Below are 21,829 nucleotides of genomic sequence, written 5' to 3'. Positions count from 1 at the left end.
TATAACGGCAACCACTCTTTAACAAAAGATGTTTTATTCTCAAGTTCTCTTGTAAGTAAATTACAACGTTGTCCTTTGTTACAAAAATAAAATGAAATCCACCAACATAACACATTGGACATGTCCATTTGAGAGTTAGAATGACAAACTTCCGGGAATCATGCATATTGCCATGATGTGCCATTGTATAAATCCAATAACAAAGGTTTTCATATTCCAGGGACATAAAATGTGTCCCCAAAATGATGACATAATATTGGCCAGTTATCTTACTGGTAGCACAGGATACAAATAAAATTAAAGAAACCACTACTGGTGACGACAACACAAACAAAGGACTGTGAATGTTACAAAATGTTATTCTTAAATGTATGGTAGTCCTTCCTGGTGCAGAGATGGTGCAAGTCAGAGAGAAATCAGAAGCCTTCAGGAGATATTTCAAGCACGCATAACGCCTTTATAGTTCTCGCAATGAATTTGCAAAAGGTCAATCCTACAGGTCAAAAGGTCATCCTGATGAAACTACAAGGTAGAGCTGCTGGGATAATGGACAAGGTCTGTGAACACAACCGACCCATCTCAAACTTTAACCTTCAACGTTTGGCCTGATGGTGGCGCTGGAGTACAGGTCATGGGGTCACCAAAATCAATAGGTTCCTTCCTCTAGGAGTCATGAATGTTGACAGAAAATTGTACATTAATCCCGCCACTACTTTTCAAGACATCTTGGTCACAGACAAACGGGTGAGAACATAACCTCCTTGGCGGAGGGAATTAACTCTCCGTTTAACTGAGCTCAATAGTCTCTGCTGTTCTTCCAATCGCAACCGTTGCTTTGTTTGTCTGAGGGAAGCAACCGTTGCGATTGGAGGATGGATAGAAGAGGGCGGGGTTTGAGATAGGTGGTGACCACTGTGCGAGAGTCACTTTGATCTCGGTGTGTTATGACTGAGGTTCTCTCTGCAGTGCTGGGCGTTAGTGCTGGTTCTTCATCCCCTGCTGAGGCTTCCCACCGGGCTTCTTCTCCTGCTGCTGCTGGCCTCGCCCGACCCCAGGCATGCCTCTGCCGCGCCCACCGAACACACCTGCAGGGGCCAGGGGCAGAGAGAAACAGAGAGTTAGCATCAGACCAACCCTAACCCTAACCCTAACCCTAACCCTAACCCCAGGCATGCCTCTGCCGCGCCCACCGAACACACCTGCAGGGGCCAGGGGCAGAGAGAAACAGAGAGTTATCACCCTAACCCTAACCCTAACCCTAACCCTAACCCTAACCCCAGGCATGCCTCTGCCGCGCCCACCGAACACACCTGCAGGGGCCAGGGGCAGAGAGAAACAGAGAGTTATCACCCTAACCCTAACCCTAACCCTAACCCTAACCCTAACCCCAGGCATGCCTCTGCCGCGCCCACCGAACACACCTGCAGGGGCCAGGGGCAGAGAGAAACAGAGAGTTAGCATCAGACCAGAATTGCCTATGTCATTTTTCAAGATTTTTGGAAAAGAAGAAAAACAAATTTTCCAGCAAATGTGTATGAGTTTTTAATTTATATTTTAAAAACAAGTTCCACAAGGTGCATCAACAAGTTTGCAAATATACAAAAACACAACAACCATTGCGTAACAAAATAAGGTGACTTTTAAACAAAATATGTCGTGACTTGGCATTTTTTCCTCATACATACATACTAGTGCTGTCAATAGATTACATTTTTTTTACTAATTAATCTCACAATTTTCTGTAATTAATGTAGATTAAAAATAGCATTTTTCTACTTAAGACCGAAGCTTGTAACAGATATTTACTTGAGTAAAATCATGGAATTAATGCAAAATCAACACAAAGAAAGTATATTTAGATTCAAAGACTATTTTAACTTAGCAAATGACCTCAATACCTTCTATGCGAGGTTTGATGCTGGTAATAACAACACCAGCTCACAAGCCTCGGCAATGGGGGGGGGGGGTCGGCTGCTGATGGAGGCGCAGTGTTCAGGGTAACAGAGCATGAGGTGAGGCGGACCTTTAAAAAAGTGAATATCAGGAAGGCAGCAGGTCCAGACGGCATCCCCGGCCGCGTCCTAAAAGTCTGTGCCGACCAACTGGCCCCAGTATTCACTGACATATTTAACCTGTCCTTAGAACAGGCTGTCATCCCCACCTGCCTGAAGAAGTCCACTATTATCCCTGTACCCAAAAAATCCAAGCCTGCTTGCCTCAACGACTACCGCCCTGTAGCTCTCACCTCCATAGCCATGAAGTGCTTCGAGAAGCTAGTAAAGGGCTACATCTGCTCCTCCCTCCCCATCAACATGGACCCCCTGCAATTTGCATACCGCCCCAACAGGTCCACGGAGGACGCCATATCCCATGTGCTGCACACAGCAGCATCACACCTGGACAAGAGGCAGGGGAACTATGTGAGAATGCTATTCATCGACTACAGCTCGGCATTCAATACCATAGTCCCCTCCATACTCATAGCCAAGCTCAGGGACCTGGGCTTGGGCTATGACCTCTGCCAGTGGGTCTTGGACTTCCTGACTGGCAGACCCCAGGTGGTGAGAGCAGGCAACTGCACCTCCTCATCCATCACCCTCAACATAGGGGCCCCCCAGGGCTGTGTTCTGAGTCCCCTCCTCTACTCCCTGTACACACACGACTGTGTGGCTCAGCGGAGTAGCAATACAATCGTCAAATTTGCTGACGACACAGTGGTGGTGGGCCTGATCTCTGCCAACGACGAGAGGGCCTACCTGGAAGAGGTCAAGGTCCTGGCGGGATGGTGCCAGGAAAACAGCCTCTCCCTGAACGTCAGCAAAACAAAGGAGATGATTGTGGACTTCAGGAGGTCGGGGGTCAAGGACTACAGCCCCCTCAGCATCGACGGGGCACCGGTTGAGAGAGTCAACAGCTTCAAGTACCTCGGAGCCTACATATCCGAGGACTTGACATGGACCACACACATTAACAGTGTGGTGAAGAAGGCACAACAACGCCTCTACTTCCTCAGGCGCCTAAGGAAGTTCCAAGTCAGCCAGAAGATCCTTAAGAACTTCTACTCATGTACAATAGAGAGCATCTTGACCGGCAACATCACCTCCTGGTTTGGGAATAGCACTGCAAAAGACCAAAGCAGACTACAAAGAGTGACACGTTCAGCCGAACGCACAATTGGAGGGGGGCTCCCCACCCTCCAGAACATTTACTACAAGCGTTGCAAGGGGAAGGCTAAGAGAATTATTAAGGACTCGAGCCACCCGAACAACTGCCTCTTTGAACTGCTGCCGTCAGGCAAGCGATACAGGAGTCTCAAGGCGAGCACAGAAAGACTCAGAAGTAGCTTCTATCCCCAGGCCATCAGGCTGCTAAACGAACAATGAATGAACACTACACAACAACAACCACCAAACACACATAGCACACACATCCACACGCACACACTCACTTTAAACAAACACACTGTAGCACCCACTCCACACACTTTATAGCACACACCCACTTTAAACAAACACACTGTAGCACCCACTCCCCACACTTTATATTTATGGATGAAGGATTGCACTACAACTCGTACACCTTACTGTAAATTGTACCTAAAATTGTACCTCATCCCATTTCTGCTTTGCACTAGATAGTAGTGTACATTAGTACACTGCATAGTATTGTGTATTGTATATTATATGGTAACTCAGAACATTGTACATATGTCTATACCGAACACTGTGACCTCATTTTCTTCTTCTAAATTCATGCTATATTATGTTATTATGTTATTTGATACTATCTTGTCTAGCACAGTCTCTGGAGCGTAACAGTAAGAAGCATTTTGTATGAAAGTATTCTGTACTTCTGTATGACAACTATTAAAGAACTTGAACTTGAACTAATAGCTTTCTTTGAATACAGTTTGTCTCCTGTGAAATACAAATGTTCAACAAAACCATCAACATTGACTCAGCTAGACCGCTTTCTTATATTATATTGAACATTTTTCACTCCATAGATTAATCTAGATTAATTTATTTTAACGCTTTAAAGAATTTAAATTAATCTCCAGAGTTAAAGCATTAATTTTGACAGCCCTAATACATACATGTCATACACTAAGGCAGTTGTTCTACTTGCCTAAGTCATGCGATCGCTGTCTGTGTGTGTAACGTTAAAATGCACAAGTCACACGGGTGAGTTAGGCAGATGGTAGGCTGGTAAAGCTATGTCTCCTAAAGTGTGAATGGGAAATACAGAAATACCAGCTACAGGCTTTCTGTGTCCGGGCACCCCGTTCTGTTTAGTCCCCAGTTAACCCTAACCCTGTTCTGTTTATAGTCCCCAGTTAACCCTAACCCTGTTCTGTTTATAGTCCCCAGTTAACCCTAACCCTGTTCTGTTTATAGTCCCCAGTTAACCCTAACCCTGTTCTGTTTATAGTCCCCAGTTAACCCTAACCCCGTTCTGTTTATAGTCCCCAGTTAACCCACGCCCTGTTCTGTTTATAGTCCCCAGTTGACCCTAACCCCGTTCTGTTTATAGTCCCCAGTTAACCCTAACCCCGTTCTGTTTATAGTCCCCAGTTAACCCTAACCCTGTTCTGTTTATAGTCCCCAGTTAACCCTAACCCTGTTCTGTTTATAGTCCCCAGTTAACCCTAACCCCGTTCTGTTTATAGTCCCCAGTTAACCCTAACCCTGTTCTGTTTATAGTCCCCAGTTAACCCACGCCCTGTTCTGTTCATAGTCCCCAGTTAACCCTAACCCTGTTCTGTTTATAGTCCCCAGTTAACCCTAACCCTGTTCTGTTTATAGTCCCCAGTTAACCCACGCCCTGTTCTGTTTATAGTCCCCAGTTAACCCTAACCCTGTTCTGTTTATAGTCCCCAGTTAACCCTAACCCTGTTCTGTTTATAGTCCCCAGTTAACCCTAACCCTGTTCTGTTTATAGTCCCCAGTTAACCCTAACCCTGTTCTGTTTATAGTCCCCAGTTAACCCTAACCCTGTTCTGTTTATAGTCCCCAGTTAACCCTAACCCTGTTCTGTTTATAGTCCCCAGTTAACCCTAACCCTGTTCTGTTTATAGTCCCCAGTTAACCCTAACCCTGTTCTGTTTATAGTCCCCAGTTAACCCTAACCCTGTTCTGTTTATAGTCCCCAGTTAACCCACGCCCTGTTCTGTTTATAGTCCCCAGTTAACCCTAACCCTGTTCTGTTTATAGTCCCCAGTTAACCCTAACCCTGTTCTGTTTATAGTCCCCAGTTAACCCACGCCCTGTTCTGTTTATAGTCCCCAGTTAACCCTAACCCTGTTCTGTTTATAGTCCCCAGTTAACCCTAACCCTGTTCTGTTTATAGTCCCCAGTTAACCCTAACCCTGTTCTGTTTATAGTCCCCAGTTAACCCTAACCCTGTTCTGTTTATAGTCCCCAGTTAACCCTAACCCTGTTCTGTTTATAGTCCCCAGTTAACCCTAACCCTGTTCTGTTTATAGTCCCCAGTTAACCCTAACCCTGTTCTGTTTATAGTCCCCAGTTAACCCTAACCCTGTTCTGTTTATAGTCCCCAGTTAACCCTAACCCTGTTCTGTTTATAGTCCCCAGCGAAACAACACAAGCAGACGCTCGTACATCTCGAAAACAAGACAATGGAGTTATCAGCGGACATTTTCAACAAAACTGCTAGTCTTCATTCACTGTATGCTTGTATTCCGTGACAAATAAAACTCTTGACTTGACTTGAGGGTATTCTTGTTTACCAGAGAGGAGAGCCGGTACAAGAATATTGTTCGTTTGGTTGGTTGACTTGTTTGATGTATACAGTATGTATGTCTGCCTATACAGTGCTTGTTTGATGTATACAGTATGTATGTCTGCCTATACAGTGCTTGTTTGATGTATACAGTATGTATGTCTGCCTATACAGTGCTTGTTTGATGTATACAGTATGTATGTCTGCCTATACAGTGCTTGTTTGATGTATACAGTATGTATGTCTGCCTATACAGTGCTTGTTTGATGTATACAGTATGTATGTCTGCCTATACAGTGCTTGTTTGATGTATACAGTATGTATGTCTGCCTATACAGTGCTTGTTTGATGTATACAGTATGTATGTCTGCCTATACAGTGCTTGTTTGATGTATACAGTATGTATGTCTGCCTATACAGTGCTTGTTTGATGTATACAGTATGTATGTCTGCCTATACAGTGCTTGTTTGATGTATACAGTATGTATGTCTGCCTATACAGTGCTTGTTTGATGTATACAGTATGTATGTCTGCCTATACAGTGCTTGTTTGATGTATACAGTATGTATGTCTGCCTATACAGTGCTTGTTTGATGTATACAGTATGTATGTCTGCCTATACAGTGCTTGTTTGATGTATACAGTATGTATGTCTGCCTATACAGTGCTTGTTTGATGTATACAGTATGTATGTCTGCCTATACAGTGCTTGTTTGATGTATACAGTATGTATGTCTGCCTATACAGTGCTTGTTTGATGTATACAGTATGTATGTCTGCCTATACAGTGCTTGTTTGATGTATACAGTATGTATGTCTGCCTATACAGTGCTTGTTTGATGTATACAGTATGTATGTCTGCCTATACAGTGCTTGTTTGATGTATACAGTATGTATGTCTGCCTATACAGTGCTTGTTTGATGTATACAGTATGTATGTCTGCCTATACAGTGCTTGTTTGATGTATACAGTATGTATGTCTGCCTATACAGTGCTTGTTTGATGTATACAGTATGTATGTCTGCCTATACAGTGCTTGTTTGATGTATACAGTATGTATGTCTGCCTATACAGTGCTTGTTTGATGTATACAGTATGTATGTCTGCCTATACAGTGCTTGTTTGATGTATACAGTATGTATGTCTGCCTATACAGTGCTTGTTTGATGTATACAGTATGTATGTCTGCCTATACAGTGCTTGTTTGATGTATACAGTATGTATGTCTGCCTATACAGTGCTTGTTTGATGTATACAGTATGTATGTCTGCCTATACAGTGCTTGTTTGATGTATACAGTATGTATGTCTGCCTATACAGTGCTTGTTTGATGTATACAGTATGTATGTCTGCCTATACAGTGCTTGTTTGATGTATACAGTATGTATGTCTGCCTATACAGTGCTTGTTTGATGTATACAGTATGTATGTCTGCCTATACAGTGCTTGTTTGATGTATACAGTATGTATGTCTGCCTATACAGTGCTTGTTTGATGTATACAGTATGTATGTCTGCCTATACAGTGCTTGTTTGATGTATACAGTATGTATGTCTGCCTATACAGTGCTTGTTTGATGTATACAGTATGTATGTCTGCCTATACAGTGCTTGTTTGATGTATACAGTATGTATGTCTGCCTATACAGTGCTGGTCCATGTAGGGGCTTTGATTTGTCCCTATACACTGTTTTTTATTATAGATGCATGAATGCCTAGTGAATGAATGTAGTATGTTTAAATATATATTCGCTTTAATGTCCTTCTATTTTTCTGTTTCTTTCTGGCTTAAACATCTAGCTCACGGACTACAACTGAAAACTAGCAACCCTGCTAATGTTGGCATATTTACAGTGTTTAATTAAGTCATAGAGGATGCTTTATTAATCCAGAAATTGCAAAGAATTTCTAGTACACTCGATATATAATACGATGAACTGCGGGCACTTACCTTTATAACATTGACTTCTAACAATCTGAATCTTACAGGATTAATAAATGAACATGGAATAATTATTCAAGTTAATTAACGTTCACGTTCTCCTAAACCTCCCAGCCTTTTGTGCATTAGTATCGCGAGGCGGCGATAACGAGGTCGTTTCTGGGGGGAGTGCATTTTCATGAGCGCCGTGGCGTGAATTGGTCCGTTCGGAGGCAGCTTCCAGGGGCGGGACCGTAGTGCTTTACCAGGCTCTGGAGATAAAGCTGGGAACGAGGTCAGGCAGATGGGGATCTTTGAACGTAACGAGCGTTCCGATTGGCTGAGGACAGTAGGCCCTAAGCCAGGGCAGCAGTGTGAGGGGAGTGGAGTTAGGCAGACATATCTATTTGGCCAAAAGATTACTTAGGCAATTATCATATGAGGCTAACGATTTAGAATGATGGCAATTGACTGTATTCACACGGTGTACAGTCTGTGTAAAACTGTGTAAAACATGTTTTCAAATGACATTCAAATCAATAATTATTTCTCTTTGCTTAAATCCAGATGATGCCACCGAGAGGGCAGCAAGGCCACAGTATACCAGCGGTGGGAACAAGCTGAGGCAGGGCTTTGTAAGAATGAAATGCCACACAAAACACCTCTTTAGGTTGTACTTTAGTTTGTATTTGTGTTTGGACTTTATTCATTTAACTTTTCTTGTTTTACTGTATGAAGCACAGTCTCAGGGGGCTCGTACAGAACCAAGCATGTCACTGTCATTGACATGTACTTTATATATGTGACGAAACTCAAACTTCCAACTTTTTTTATCTTACGTTTTTCACAAAGACAGATGATAATTCGACACTACATGACTACAACCACTTTTTATACTCCAAAAAAGGGCCATAACGATAGTTCACATTGCAGGTTATCGTGATCACACTTAACATTATTATTTTTAACACTATGATCGCTGATGACGAGTTAAGACATTCCTAGCCATGCTCATTCTGCCGAAGACGCCGTAACTCGTCTTTGATGTCAATATTTCAAAAATCTGTCATCGAAATCATATTTCCTTTCCGGAGCCCTGAGACACACTGGTGATCTCCTCTCAACTCTCTAGCGGTTCAAGAGCGCCATCTGGTGGCCGATCGGCAGATCACCAACCGGATATTAACCTTTGAACCGGTAGTGCTCATCCATATGTGGTCCGGCCACTCGCTATAGCTCCCGCGACTCCATCTTGAAACACTGGATAATAGATCGCTCGCCCTAACTCAATAAACAATGTTATTTGGACGTATATACTATTATACAACCTGGAAATGGATCGGGCATTTCTACATCCCATAATAGAAAAAAATCTGTTCCACGCTCATCTGCCAGCGGCGCAAGGAAGCCACGGTAAGATTCAGCGTTATTTTCGAACGTATTCTATACTAACTGATCTGATGAACATATGACCCACTCTGGATGAATCATCTAACGTTGCCACGGAATTATAAACAACCCCCCGCCCATCCGGTCATCATCAGATGATGCGTAGAAACGTCTAGAACCACGTCCAGTTGAAACTTTTTATCTCGCACAGATTCCTATCAAACTGTATTTGATCATCAATATAATGCATTTAGGGCTATAAATCAAGTTCTGGAGAAAGCTGCAGAAAACGATAAAAACATACTTATACTTTAGACCATATTTTAGTATGAATATGTGAATGAAAAAGTTTAACGTTGCTACACCCTGAACAATAGGACATTGAATGGGCCATAATAATGGCAATTTAGCAATAGAATTTAAAAAGTTATAGCCCTGCAAAGAAGGGGAACTTCTCCATAGACAAATAGAGCTGGCGAGGGATGGTAAATTATGAATTTAACCCATGGCGATTAAAGTGTTAAAGTCAAAAACATTAAAGTTAAATGATCTTGTGGAATTTAAAACGGCACAATTAATGTATAAAGCAAAAGGTCATGTACTTCCAGGAAACATTCAAGAACTGTTCTTTGATAGGGAGGGGGGTTATAATCTGAGGGGAGAACTCAGTTTAAAGGTGCTAAATGTACGCACTACCACGAGAAGACACTGCATCTCGATATGTGGAGAGAAACTGTGGAACAGGCTAAATGTGGTGCTAAAGCAATGTCCAAACATGAGACAATTCAAACTGATGTATAAGGAAATGATGTTCACAAGGTACAGGGATGAGGAAGGGACTTGATATTCACGGGTGTTTACATTTTTATTTTATTTCTTTCATGTTTTACATATAGTTTTTTTTTTTGCATAATACATTTGTTTTGAAATGTTTTAAATTAGTACACTCATTTGAGTAGTGGAAAAGGGGTAGGATTAAATAAGTGTATACTTCTTCCTACTCCTTGGAAGTAAATTGAGTTATGTTTTGCTTTTGTTTAGTTCTTTATTTAGTTTGTATTCATTTCATCATCATTAGGTGGCTTCTTCGTTCCGAAGGTTGCCTATCACTCTCCAACCCATTCTGTCCCCACTTCTTCTCTCCAACTCCGTGACTCCGCCTCTCACTCCACTCCAATCACAGACATCGTCTACCCAGCCTCTTCTTGGTCTTCCACTTCCTCTCTTTCCATCCACCTTCCCCATCACCACCTTCTTGAACATCTCCCCGCTGGATCCTCTCAGAACATGCCCGCACAACTCCATCTTTCTCTTTTTCAACCTCTCCAGCAGCTGTCCTCCTTGCATATCCGCTCTTCTCAGTACCTCCTCATTCTTGATCTTATCCTTCCATGTTATCTTCAGCATCTTCCTCAGTGTCCACATTTCAAAAGAGTCTATCATCCTCTTTGCCTCTTCATTCAGCGTCCATGCTTCTGCTCCGTATGAAAAGACTGACATAACATACGTTTCCAAAATCCTGGTCTTCGTTTTCCAACTTATGTTTCTTCTCAATAATTCTTTATGGTTCCAGAATGCGCCCTTTGCAATTCCGGTTCTTCTCTTAATGTCCATGTTAGCTCTTCCACCTTCACTGATCCAGCTTCCAAGGTACATGTACTCCTTCACTTGTTCAAGTTTTTCTCCATCCACCTGTATTTTACAAACAGTTCCTGGTGTTTTTTCAATGATCATTACTTTAGTTTTCTTTGTGTTTAGTGACATTCCATAGTTTTTGCATTCGACATTCAGCTTATTCATCATGTCCTGTAGATCTTCTTGACAGTTACAGACTATAGCAGTGTCATCCGCGTATCTTATATTGGTGATGTTCTCTTCGCCAAGTTTTACTCCTTTCCCTCCTCTCAGACCTTTTTTCATCAGTGATTCACTGTACATATTAAAGAGTACAGGGGACAAGATGCATCCTTGTCTTACACCCTTCTCCACCGGGAAGTCTCTTGATTTCTCCTTTCCTATTCTAACATTAGCCTTCTGCCTCCAGTATAAGTTGGCAATTATTCTTCGGTCAGAAACTGGTATTTTGAATTCTTCCATTGTTCTCATCAATGTTGTATGTTCAACTCTGTCGAAGGCCTTCGTGAAATCGATGAAGCAAATATACAGCTTCTTCTGTTGGTCTATCGATTTTTCACCAATGATTCTGAGTTGGCAGATTGCATCTCTTGTTCCTTTTCTTTTGCGAAAACCCATTTGGCTATCCGAGAGCTGATGTTCAATTATGGGTTCTATTCTGTTCTTGATGATTTTCAGGAGTACTTTTACATGTTCAAATCAAATCAAAAGCCCCAAGTCTCAGCAGGCCAGGTGTGAGGCGGTAGTGTAGTCCTTCATCTCTTACTGCCTACACATCTGTTTTAATTACTGTACCCTCTGCTCATTCAAACGCATAATCAGCATTTATTTCTAACAATACTTGCACTCTTAAATCATAATAATCCATGCTTTTAATTGAAAATGAAATAGAAAAGTCCAAAGTATTTTAATGTCCCCAGCTGTATAAGCTGTAAATGTAATTGGCCTTCATATAGCCATTAATGAATGCATGTATTATTATTATTATTATTGGACACAAGGGATAATAAGTAAGTCTCCCTGCCCCCTGCCGGCTCCTCCTCTGCCCTCTGCCGGCTCCTCCCCCTCTGCCCTTTGACCCCTGCTGGCTCCTCCTCCTCTGCCCTCTTACCCCTGCCCGCTCCTCCTCCGCGGCCCTTGCCCTGCTGCTTGTTCTGCTGCATGCCTCCACGCCCGCGGCCCTTGGAGACCACCTCCTCCTTCACCATGTCGATGATCTCGTCTGGAATGCGCAGGTACTTGATGGTGCTGCCCCGGATGTAGCACTCTGGCATCCTCCAGAACTTATCTCCGTCCTGCGGGGGGAGCAGAGAGACTGTGAGCTGTCTGTCTGCCTGCCTGCCTGCCTGTCTGCCTGTCTGTCTGCCTGTCTGTCTGTCTGCCTGCCTGCCTGTCTGGCTGTCTGCCTGTCTCTCTGTCTGTCTCTCTGTCTGCCCGTCTGTGTGTCTGTCTGTCTGTCTGTCTGTCTGTCTGTCTGTCTCTCTGTCTGCCTGTCTGTCTGTCTGTCTGTCTGTCTGTCTGTCTGTCTGTCTGTCTGTCTGTCTGTCTGTCTGTCTGTCTGTCTGTCTGTCTGTCTGTCTGTCTGTCTGTCTCTCTGTCTGCCCGTCTGTGTGTGTGTCTGTCTCTCTGTCTGTCTGTCTGTCTGTCTGTCTGTCTGTCTGTCTGTCTGCCCGCCTGTCTGTCTGTCTGTCTCTCTGTCTGCCTGTCTGTCTGCCTGTCTGTGTGTCTGCATGTCTCTCTGTCTGTCTGTCTCTCTGTCTGTGTGTCTGTCTGCCTGTCTGTCTGTCTGTGTGTCTGCATGTCTGTCTGTCTGTCTCTCTGTCTGTGTGTCTGTCTGCCTGCCTGTCTGTCTGTCTGTCTGTCTGTCTATCTGTCTGTCTGTCTGTCTGTATGTCTGCCTGTCTGTCTGTCTGTCTGTCTGTCTGTCTGTCTGTCTGTCTGTCTGTCTGTCTGTCTGTCTGTCTGTCTGTCTGTCTGTCTGTCTGTCTGTCTGTCTGTCTGTCTGCCTGTCTGCCTGTCTGTCTGTCTGTCTGTCTGTCTGTCTGTCTCTCTGTCTGTCTGTCTCTCTGTCTGCCCGTCTGCCCGTCTGTCTGTATGTCTGTCTCTGTCTGCCCGTCTGCCCGTCTGTCTGCCTCTCTGTCTGCCCGTCTGTCTGTCTGCCTGCCTGTCTGTCTGTCTCTCTGTCTGCCCGTCTGTCTGTCTGCCTGTCTGTCTGTCTGTGTCTGCCCGTCTGTCTGTCTGTCTGTCTGCCTGTCTGTCTCTCTGCCTGTCTGCCTGCCTGTCTCTCTGTCTGCCCGTCTGTCTGTCTGTCTGTCTCTCTGTCTGCCCGTCTGTCTGTCTGCCTGTCTGTCTGCCTGCCTGTCTCTCTGTCTGCCCGTCTGTCTGTCTGTCTGTCTGCCTGTCTGTCTGTCTGTCTGCCTGCCTGTCTGTCTGTGACCAAGAGGTCTTGAAAAGTAATACTCCCTCCCTCCCTCCCTCACTCCCTCCGCACCAAGAGGTCTTGAAAAGTAATACTCCCTCCCTCCCTCCCTCACTCCCTCCGCACCAAGAGGTCTTGAAAAGTAATAGCAGCAGGATGAACATTCACGACCCATAGAGGAAGAAACCTATCGATGCCTCTAGGGGTCATCAGGCTATTTTTCCCCTTTGCTTTAAAACTTGCTTTAAATGTGAAATATTAACACTTTGGGTGCCACGGGTCCCCGTCTCAAAACATGGTTGAATGCCAGCACCCACTTCAATGATAGCATTGTGAACGCATAAACTATGTCTTAAATTATGTGTTTAATCTGGCCGTCGCTTATCAATGACTTGTTTGCAGTCAACATTGTCGAAACGATTTTTTTTTTTAATAATCGGTTCATTTCCGTTTTATACCATTTTGAAAAGCCCTCGTTTTCTTGAAAGTTTCAGGAAAATATAAAGATTCTTTGATAAACGGCCTTTACTGGAATACACAATATTTTCGGTCTATTTATGAATAGTTTTCAAATAAACGCTAGATTATCGATAGTATACGTGTACTTATGCACGCTAGAGAAGAGAGCCGAAAAATCGATTCTCTCATTTCCTGATCAGCGCACACACACACGGCACACGCTGATATCTGTGAAAACAGCTCAGATTATCCTAAGAATGGTAAAATAGATTCCTTGCCTCAGATCAGATGTTCTCCAAAAAGATTATTCCAATTCCTGATCGCCATTCCAAATATCGATCGCGTTTATTGATTCAGCGCTGGGTACTGGAAATACCGATTCCACGCTGTTCCGAGGGTCGGCGAAGACTTGGATCTCTTCGGATGGCTTGCCGGAGAAGTAAAATGAGGAAACTGCTGGACGTCCCAGTGGTCAGCGGTGTTTAAGGACATGTGCAGCAGAGGGAGGGGCAGCTGGACGTCCCAGTGGTCAGCTGTGTTTAAGGACATGTGCAGCAGAGGGCCAGCTGGACGTCCCAGTGGTCAGCGGTGTTTAAGGACATGTGCAGCAGAGGGCCAGCTGGACGTCCCAGTGGTCAGCAGTGTTTAAGGACATGTGCAGCAGAGGGCCAGCTGGACGTCCCAGTGGTCAGCAGTGTTTAAGGACATGTGCAGCAGAGGGCCAGCTGGACGTCCCAGTGGTCAGCAGTGTTTAAGGACATGTGCTGCAGAGGGGCAGCTGGACGTCCCAGTGGTCAGCGGTGTTTAAGGACATGTGCAGCAGAGGGCCAGCTGGACGTCCCAGTGGTCAGCTGTGTTTAAGGACATGTGCAGCAGAGGGGCAGCTGGACGTCCCAGTGGTCAGCAGTGTTTAAGGACATGTGCAGCAGAGGGCCAGCTGGACGTCCCAGTGGTCAGCGGTGTTTAAGGACATGTGCAGCAGAGGGCCAGCAGGACGTCCCAGTGGTCAGCTGTGTTTAAGGACATGTGCAGCAGAGGGCCAGCTGGACGTCCCAGTGGTCAGCGGTGTTTAAGGACATGTGCAGCAGAGGGCCAGCTGGACGTCCCAGTGGTCAGCTGTGTTTAAGGACATGTGCAGCAGAGGGCCAGCTGGACGTCCCAGTGGTCAGCTGTGTTTAAGGACACACAGAGGGCCAGCTGGACGTCCCAGTGGTCAGCGGTGTTTAAGGACATGTGCAGCAGAGGGCCAGCTGGACGTCCCAGTGGTCAGCTGTGTTTAAGGACATGTGCAGCAGAGGGCCAGCTGGACGTCCCAGTGGTCAGCTGTGTTTAAGGACATGTGCAGCAGAGGGGCAGCTGGACGTCCCAGTGGTCAGCGGTGTTTAAGGACATGTGCAGCAGAGGGAGGGGCAGCTGGACGTCCCAGTGGTCAGCTGTGTTTAAGGACATGTGCAGCAGAGGGAGGGCCAGCTGGACGTCCCAGTGGTCAGCAGTGTTTAAGGACATGTGCAGCAGAGGGCCAGCTGGACGTCCCAGTGGTCAGCGGTGTTTAAGGACATGTGCAGCAGAGGGCCAGCTGGACGTCCCAGTGGTCAGCAGTGTTTAAGGACATGTGCAGCAGAGGGGCAGCTGGACGTCCCAGTGGTCAGCGGTGTTTAAGGACATGTGCAGCAGAGGGGCAGCTGGACGTCCCAGTGGTCAGCAGTGTTTAAGGACATGTGCAGCAGAGGGGCAGCTGGACGTCCCAGTGGTCAGCAGTGTTTAAGGACATGTGCAGCAGAGGGGCAGCTGGACGTCCCAGTGGTCAGCAGTGTTTAAGGACATGTGCAGCAGAGGGGCAGCTGGACATCCCAGTGGTCAGCGGTGTTTAAGGACATGTGCAGCAGAGGGAGGGCCAGCTGGACGTCCCAGTGGTCAGCAGTGTTTAAGGACATGTGCAGCAGAGGGCCAGCTGGACGTCCCAGTGGTCATCGGTGTTTAAGGACATGTGCAGCAGAGGGCCAGCTGGACGTCCCAGTGGTCAGCAGTGTTTAAGGACATGTGCAGCAGAGGGCCTGCTGGACGTCCCAGTGGTCAGCAGTGTTTAAGGACATGTGCAGCAGAGGGAGGGCCAGCTGGACGTCCCAGTGGTCAGCGGTGTTTAAGGACATGTGCAGCAGAGGGCCAGCTGGACGTCCCAGTGGTCATCGGTGTTTAAGGACATGTGCAGCAGAGGGCCAGCTGGACGTCCCAGTGGTCAGCGGTGTTTAAGGACATGTGCAGCAGAGGGAGGGCCAGCTGGACGTCCCAGTGGTCAGCTGTGTTTAAGGACATGTGCAGCAGAGGGGCAGCTGGACGTCCCAGTGGTCAGCAGTGTTTAAGGACATGTGCAGCAGAGGGCCAGCTGGACGTCCCAGTGGTCAGCTGTGTTTAAGGACATGTGCAGCAGAGGGCCAGCTGGACGTCCCAGTGGTCAGCGGTGTTTAAGGACATGTGCAGCAGAGGGAGGGCCAGCTGGACGTCCCAGTGGTCAGCAGTGTTTAAGGACATGTGCAGCAGAGGGCCAGCTGGACGTCCCAGTGGTCAGCAGTGTTTAAGGACATGTGCAGCAGAGGGCCAGCTGGACGTCCCAGTGGTCAGCTGTGTTTAAGGACATGTGCAGCAGAGGGCCAGCTGGACGTCCCAGTGGTCAGCAGTGTTTAAGGACATGTGCAGCAGAGGGCCAGCTGGACGTCCCAGTGGTCAGCTGTGTTTAAGGACATGTGCAGCAGAGGGCCAGCTGGACGTCCCAGTGGTCAGCGGTGTTTAAGGACATGTGCAGCAGAGGGAGGGCCAGCTGGACGTCCCAGTGGTCAGCTGTGTTTAAGGACATGTGCAGCAGAGGGGCAGCTGGACGTCCCAGTGGTCAGCAGTGTTTAAGGACATGTGCAGCAGAGGGGCAGCTGGACGTCCCAGTGGTCAGCTGTGTTTAAGGACACACAAAGGGGCAGCTGGACGGAGGTCAGCACTCTACTGACTTCCATTCTTCTGGTTTCATTATGACCGGTTCTACTCTCGTTTTAATTGGCTCCCCCTGTGGTTGGCCACAGAAATCTTTCCCAAAGTTAACAGGAAGGTGAAGGATCCCCCCCCCCCCCATGATCTATGTTTCCCATATACATAGGTATTTGTGGCAACCCACCTTTGGCTAACAGATTACACAAACAGATCAAATAATAGTCAATGTGCTTATTGCCTTGCATTTGCACACTTTGTTTTCAGCTCATCAAATGTGTCCTTTGCCTGCCACCACCAAAACTAACCTATGTTCTATGTTATGGCAATAACGTTCAGGTTTGTTCGACCCGTGAGATATGATCATGAAAATAGAGGAGGGGGGGGGGGGGATATACACGTTGACTGCTGTTTTGACAGGGTTAGGGTCTTTACTCTTGGCTACATTTGAAAAAGAAATGCAACAATAACCCATTCTCCGCCAAAATCGCTGTTCAGCATTATTGCCCGCCATGCGTTGTCTGCCAATATCGCTGTACAGCGTGTTTCAAGTTCATATTTCACCCATGGAGCCTTAAATGTCAAGTTAGACCGCGCTCTCAAGATTCGACAATGGGTGCTGAAATCCCATTAAGTATTATATAAAAAAGAAGCAGTGAAGCCAGACCAGCACTCTCAGGTTCAAGTATTTAATGGCAGCCTGAAACAAACATGTTTCGGAATTACATATTCCTTCGTCAGTGTTATAGCTTGCACCCACGGAGCCTTGTCATATGCTGCGGGAGCCATCACAACTCTGCAACGCTTCAATACCACCACCTGGTGGCTGATCGGAGAGTTGCAACCGGAAGTGGATCTCTTGTGACCCCGGTGCGTCTCCCTATTCCGTCCGGCCACTCGTTTATCGTCCCTGGACTCAAGACACACACCGTGGATATGGATATTTGCCATAACTCAATAATCCACATGATTTGGGCGTATATTAGTATTATACAAACTGGAACTGGATCGCATTGATCCACATCACATAACTGGGATCCGTTTGCTCCACTCTCATCGCCCATCGCTACGAGGAAGCTGCCGTGAGTTTCAGCATTTTTCTTTATAATTTTCGATACAAACTGCTCTGATCTATATATCACCCATACTACATAAATCATTCAACGTCGGTCACGGAATTATAAACGACCCCCCCCTTCCGTTCACCCACGGATGATCAGTCATAATGCTTAGGACCATGTACAGTTGACATTTTTTATATAACGTTGATCGGTATCAAACGGCATTTGATAATCTAATATTTGCATTTATGTCTATATCTCACGTTCTAGGAAATACTGCAGAAAACGATAAAAACATATTTATACTCTAGACGGTATTTTCGTATGAATGTGTGAATGAAAAAGAAAAATGTTCCTACATCCTACGATAGCTAATCGATGTTGAATGGGCCATAGTAATGTCAATTTAGCAATACAATTTAAAAAGTTATAGCCCTGCAAAGAAGGTGAACATCTCCATAGACTTATAGTACTGGCAGAGAATGGTTTAGGATGATCAAAGTGGTGGCAGAGAATGGGTTAATTAATACGTTCTGTATTGATGGATTTATAGTGATATCAATCTCATACCGGTACCAAACCACTCGGGCTTAAGAGGTTAAGTTAAATAAGGACTTTACCCTCGACGTACAGATGACTTCCCTCAGGTTGATGTTCATCCAGTTGTCACAACTGACCAAGTGACCGTTATACGTCTCTCCGTTTTTCAACTCCACCAGCTGAGGAAAGACAGATTAAAAGACACGTTCGACATTGTGATGATCGTGAAATTATAATCTAGTGCAAACATTTAACTTTACAAATCATGGAGGTAGGACTGGGCAATTGTGCCAGCTAATACTGATTCAGTAAAACAATAGCCGAAGAGCAAAGCCTCCTATCTGAATGTTTTTTGAGAAAACTGTTGAAACATGTCGCAAAGTATATAGTATATAGTATACGCAGATAGTAGGTTTTGCTCTTTGGCCATCAATACTATGCACTGCCTGCCACCTGGACCAGTCGTTATTGACAAAAGGAAATGGATTTAAAAGAGCCTCCTATGCAGGAAAGCAAACATCTAAAAAGGGATAGATAGATAGATAGATAGATAGATAGATAGATAGATAGATAGATAGATAGATAGATAGATAGATAGATAGATAGATAGATAGATAGATAGATAGATAGATAGATAGATAGATAGATAGATAGATAGATAGATAGATAGATAGATAGATAGATAGATAGATAGATAGATAGATAGATAGATAGATAGATAGATAGATAGATAGATAGATAGATAGATAGATAGATAGATAGATAGATAGATAGATAGATAGATAGATAGATAGATAGATAGATAGATAGATAGATAGATAGATAGATAGATAGATAGATAGATAGATAGATAGATAGATAGATAGATAGATAGATAGATATTAAATTAATTCAGGAAGGGGATTTTCTTTCAAATTCAAATACTGAAAAGCTTTTGGCATGACATTTTCATATTATTCACAACCTATTGGCAAACAAATGAGAATGGATGTTCCGTCGTCATCATTAAGTATGTACATTTCTGTTTACACTTTTAATTGAAAGTGAATCGATTCCCAACCCATCTAGACAGATACATTATTAAACGCCTCAGTGAATTAGGATGTCACAGCAGATTACATAACAGATTACACTTCTATATGGGGGGGGGGGGGGGGGGGCACATATAAAACGGGGAATAGAAATATTATGAGCAGGAGCAAATGTACTCGGATGTAAGCAGTGCCGATGTTGGCAGACACGATCTCAAGCAGCAATACTAAACTGCACTCTCTACTGTTGAAAAGTCCAGATTTGATGAAAGCATGCCTCTTTTTATCTGCCAAAGGTAACTGCCTGGCCATTAGTAATCTATAAACAACCTGTGGGCTCAAACTGATGATGAGCATAGTAGACTAGTAGTAGTGCCGGTAAGGAGTCTGGTCACGCTGCCCCTGGACACTGAATGCAGTTGACCTGTTAGCATGGCATGCTGTTGAAATAAATAGCTTGTTCAATGTCTCTGCACAGTATGACGACACTGTTCATATGTTTTGCACAATTCCACAGCCATGTTACATAATATATTTGTATTCTAATTTAGTTTATGAATTCCATTTGATTTTATTCTACTTTAATTGTCTGTTGTTAATGTTGATGCACCAAAGACAAATTCCTTGTAATTGAAAGCTTACTTGGCAATAAACACTTTTCATATTTCTGATCATCAAGAAGACAGATTTCCGTGTACAGCATCTGCATTTGGCTAAGAAAACGTATTATTTCTTAACCCTTTCACTGCCACACGACAGAAGGTTAGCCCTTTACTATCACACAACCGACGGCGATGCTCCATCATTAGCTCCGCAAATGCGGAGCTAATGATGGAGCATCGCCGTCGGTTGTGTGATAGTAAAGGGCTAACCTTCTGTATTGTCACAGTGAAAGGGTTAACCGGCTGTCGTGTGGCAGTGAAAGGGTTGACAACAGTGCAGTAAAAACTGAAGGCGACGTTGGTCCTTCTTACCATAGGGTGGTTCTGCGCAGTCTTCAACAAAGATAGAGGCAGCTGCAAATTGAACACAAAACATTTAGAACGCACACCACAGCGCCCCCAGTTCTCTCCTCCTATGTCTTCTAATTCCGTAGTCTTGAGGGGGAAATGTCTGTGGCAACCAATCAGCTAATAATTCAATAACACTACCGTATGCATACTGCACCTTATGTGAATACTGTGATACTGTATATTTCAGTTAGTTAGATAGTAAATTATAACACTACCTTATGGATACTGCACCTTATGTGAATACTGTGATACTGTATACTTCAGTTAGTTAGATAGATAGTAAATTATAACACTACCGTATGCATACTGCACCTTATGTGAATACTGTATACTTCAGTTAGTTAGATAGTAAATTATATTATTGACTTATTTGTTTACACTGCTTGTGTTGTTTTTACTACCTGTACCCCCCCCCCCCCCCAAGGGGATCAATAAAGGAATATAAATCAATCAATTCCAGCGTCAGTTATTCACCCAATGAATGAATGAAAACTTTATTTAACAGATTGCAGAATGGGTACAATACAGTACGGCTCAATACATACAATTGTTAAGGGGATGCAGACCTGAGAAAGACGTTTGTCTTGTTTCCATCAGGGTCCCCCATTTTCAATTCATATAGACATTTATGACATACACAACATACATGACATTTATGGCATAGGGACATATAGGTATTTAGTACCGATACATTTGTGACATAAGCGGTATTCAAATTTACAGTACTGTTACCCCTAGATCCTGACAGAGTATATACATATGATGGGGAGGAGACTGTACATTAGGAGGGGGTGGGTGGGTGGGAGAGAAATATACATACGGCGGGGAGGGAATATATACATGCGGTGGGGAGGAGACTGTCTATTAGGAGGTGGTGGGGGTTTTGGGCATTTATGGTGGCCAGTTTCGAATTGCAGCCTCCCGTAGGTGCTCTTTAAGAGCGGTTTTGAATGTGGGCAGGGATTCACATTCCTTTACAGCTTTGGGTAGGGCGTTCCACATTGTTGTGGCATAATTGCGAAACGTGTTTAGTCCCTTGTTTGAGCCGAATCTGGGTTTAACATGATTTGTTGAGCTTCCTCTGGTGTAGTGGTTGTGGTATTCACTGACCTTTGGGAAGTATTTTGACATGTACATGGGCACCCCGGTCGTATAGTGTATCTTGTAGACCAGGCCCATTGCAAGTTGCTGTACTCTGTCGTCTACTCTAAGCCATCCTAGGTTGTCAAAGTGGGCAGGGGTGAGGTGGGTTCTGGGGTTCAGGTCAAGTAGTAGTCTGACCAGTTTGTTTTGTGATGTTTGTAATTTTGTTTTAAGCGCCTTTGAGGCGCTTTGGTACCATGAGGTGCAAGCATAGTCATAGTACCCTTGAATGAGTGCTCCTGCCAGAGTCTTCAGGGTATTCTTGTTTACCAGAGAGGAGATCCGGTACAAGAATCTAGTTCGTTGGTTGACTTTTTTTATTACATTGGATGCCATTTTGTCATGTCATTTGCATAAATTAGGAAGAGTAGCGGTCCTAGTATGCTTCCTTGTGGAACACCACAGCTCACTGTGAGGGGGGGGGGGATAGAGTACCGTTTACCTCTACCATCTGTTCTCTCCCCTCCAGGTAGGATTGCATCCAGCTCACTGATAAGCTATC

The 21,829-nt window shown here is 44.7% G+C and overlaps 1 protein-coding gene across 1 annotated transcript; it reads right to left on the bottom strand.

The window, feature by feature from the left end:
- Positions 1 to 989: 989 nt before the first annotated feature.
- LOC311248502 (U6 snRNA-associated Sm-like protein LSm4) lies at positions 990 to 20,187 on the bottom strand (the record flags this gene model as incomplete). Its single annotated transcript, XM_084339373.1, has 5 exons — positions 990 to 1,085; positions 1,165 to 1,199; positions 11,800 to 11,983; positions 18,221 to 18,319; positions 20,146 to 20,187. Coding segments are annotated over 5 exons (456 nt in total), but the record flags the coding sequence as incomplete, so codon positions are not given.
- Between the last annotated feature and the right edge of the window lie 1,642 nt (positions 20,188 to 21,829).

Source organism: Notolepis coatsorum (assembly GCF_963971535.1).
Source record: "Notolepis coatsorum genome assembly, contig: SCAFFOLD_662, whole genome shotgun sequence".
NCBI lineage: Eukaryota > Metazoa > Chordata > Actinopteri > Aulopiformes > Paralepididae > Notolepis > Notolepis coatsorum.
The sequence above is the reverse complement of the archived record's forward strand: the minus strand, read 5'-3'. Positions and strand labels throughout refer to the sequence as shown.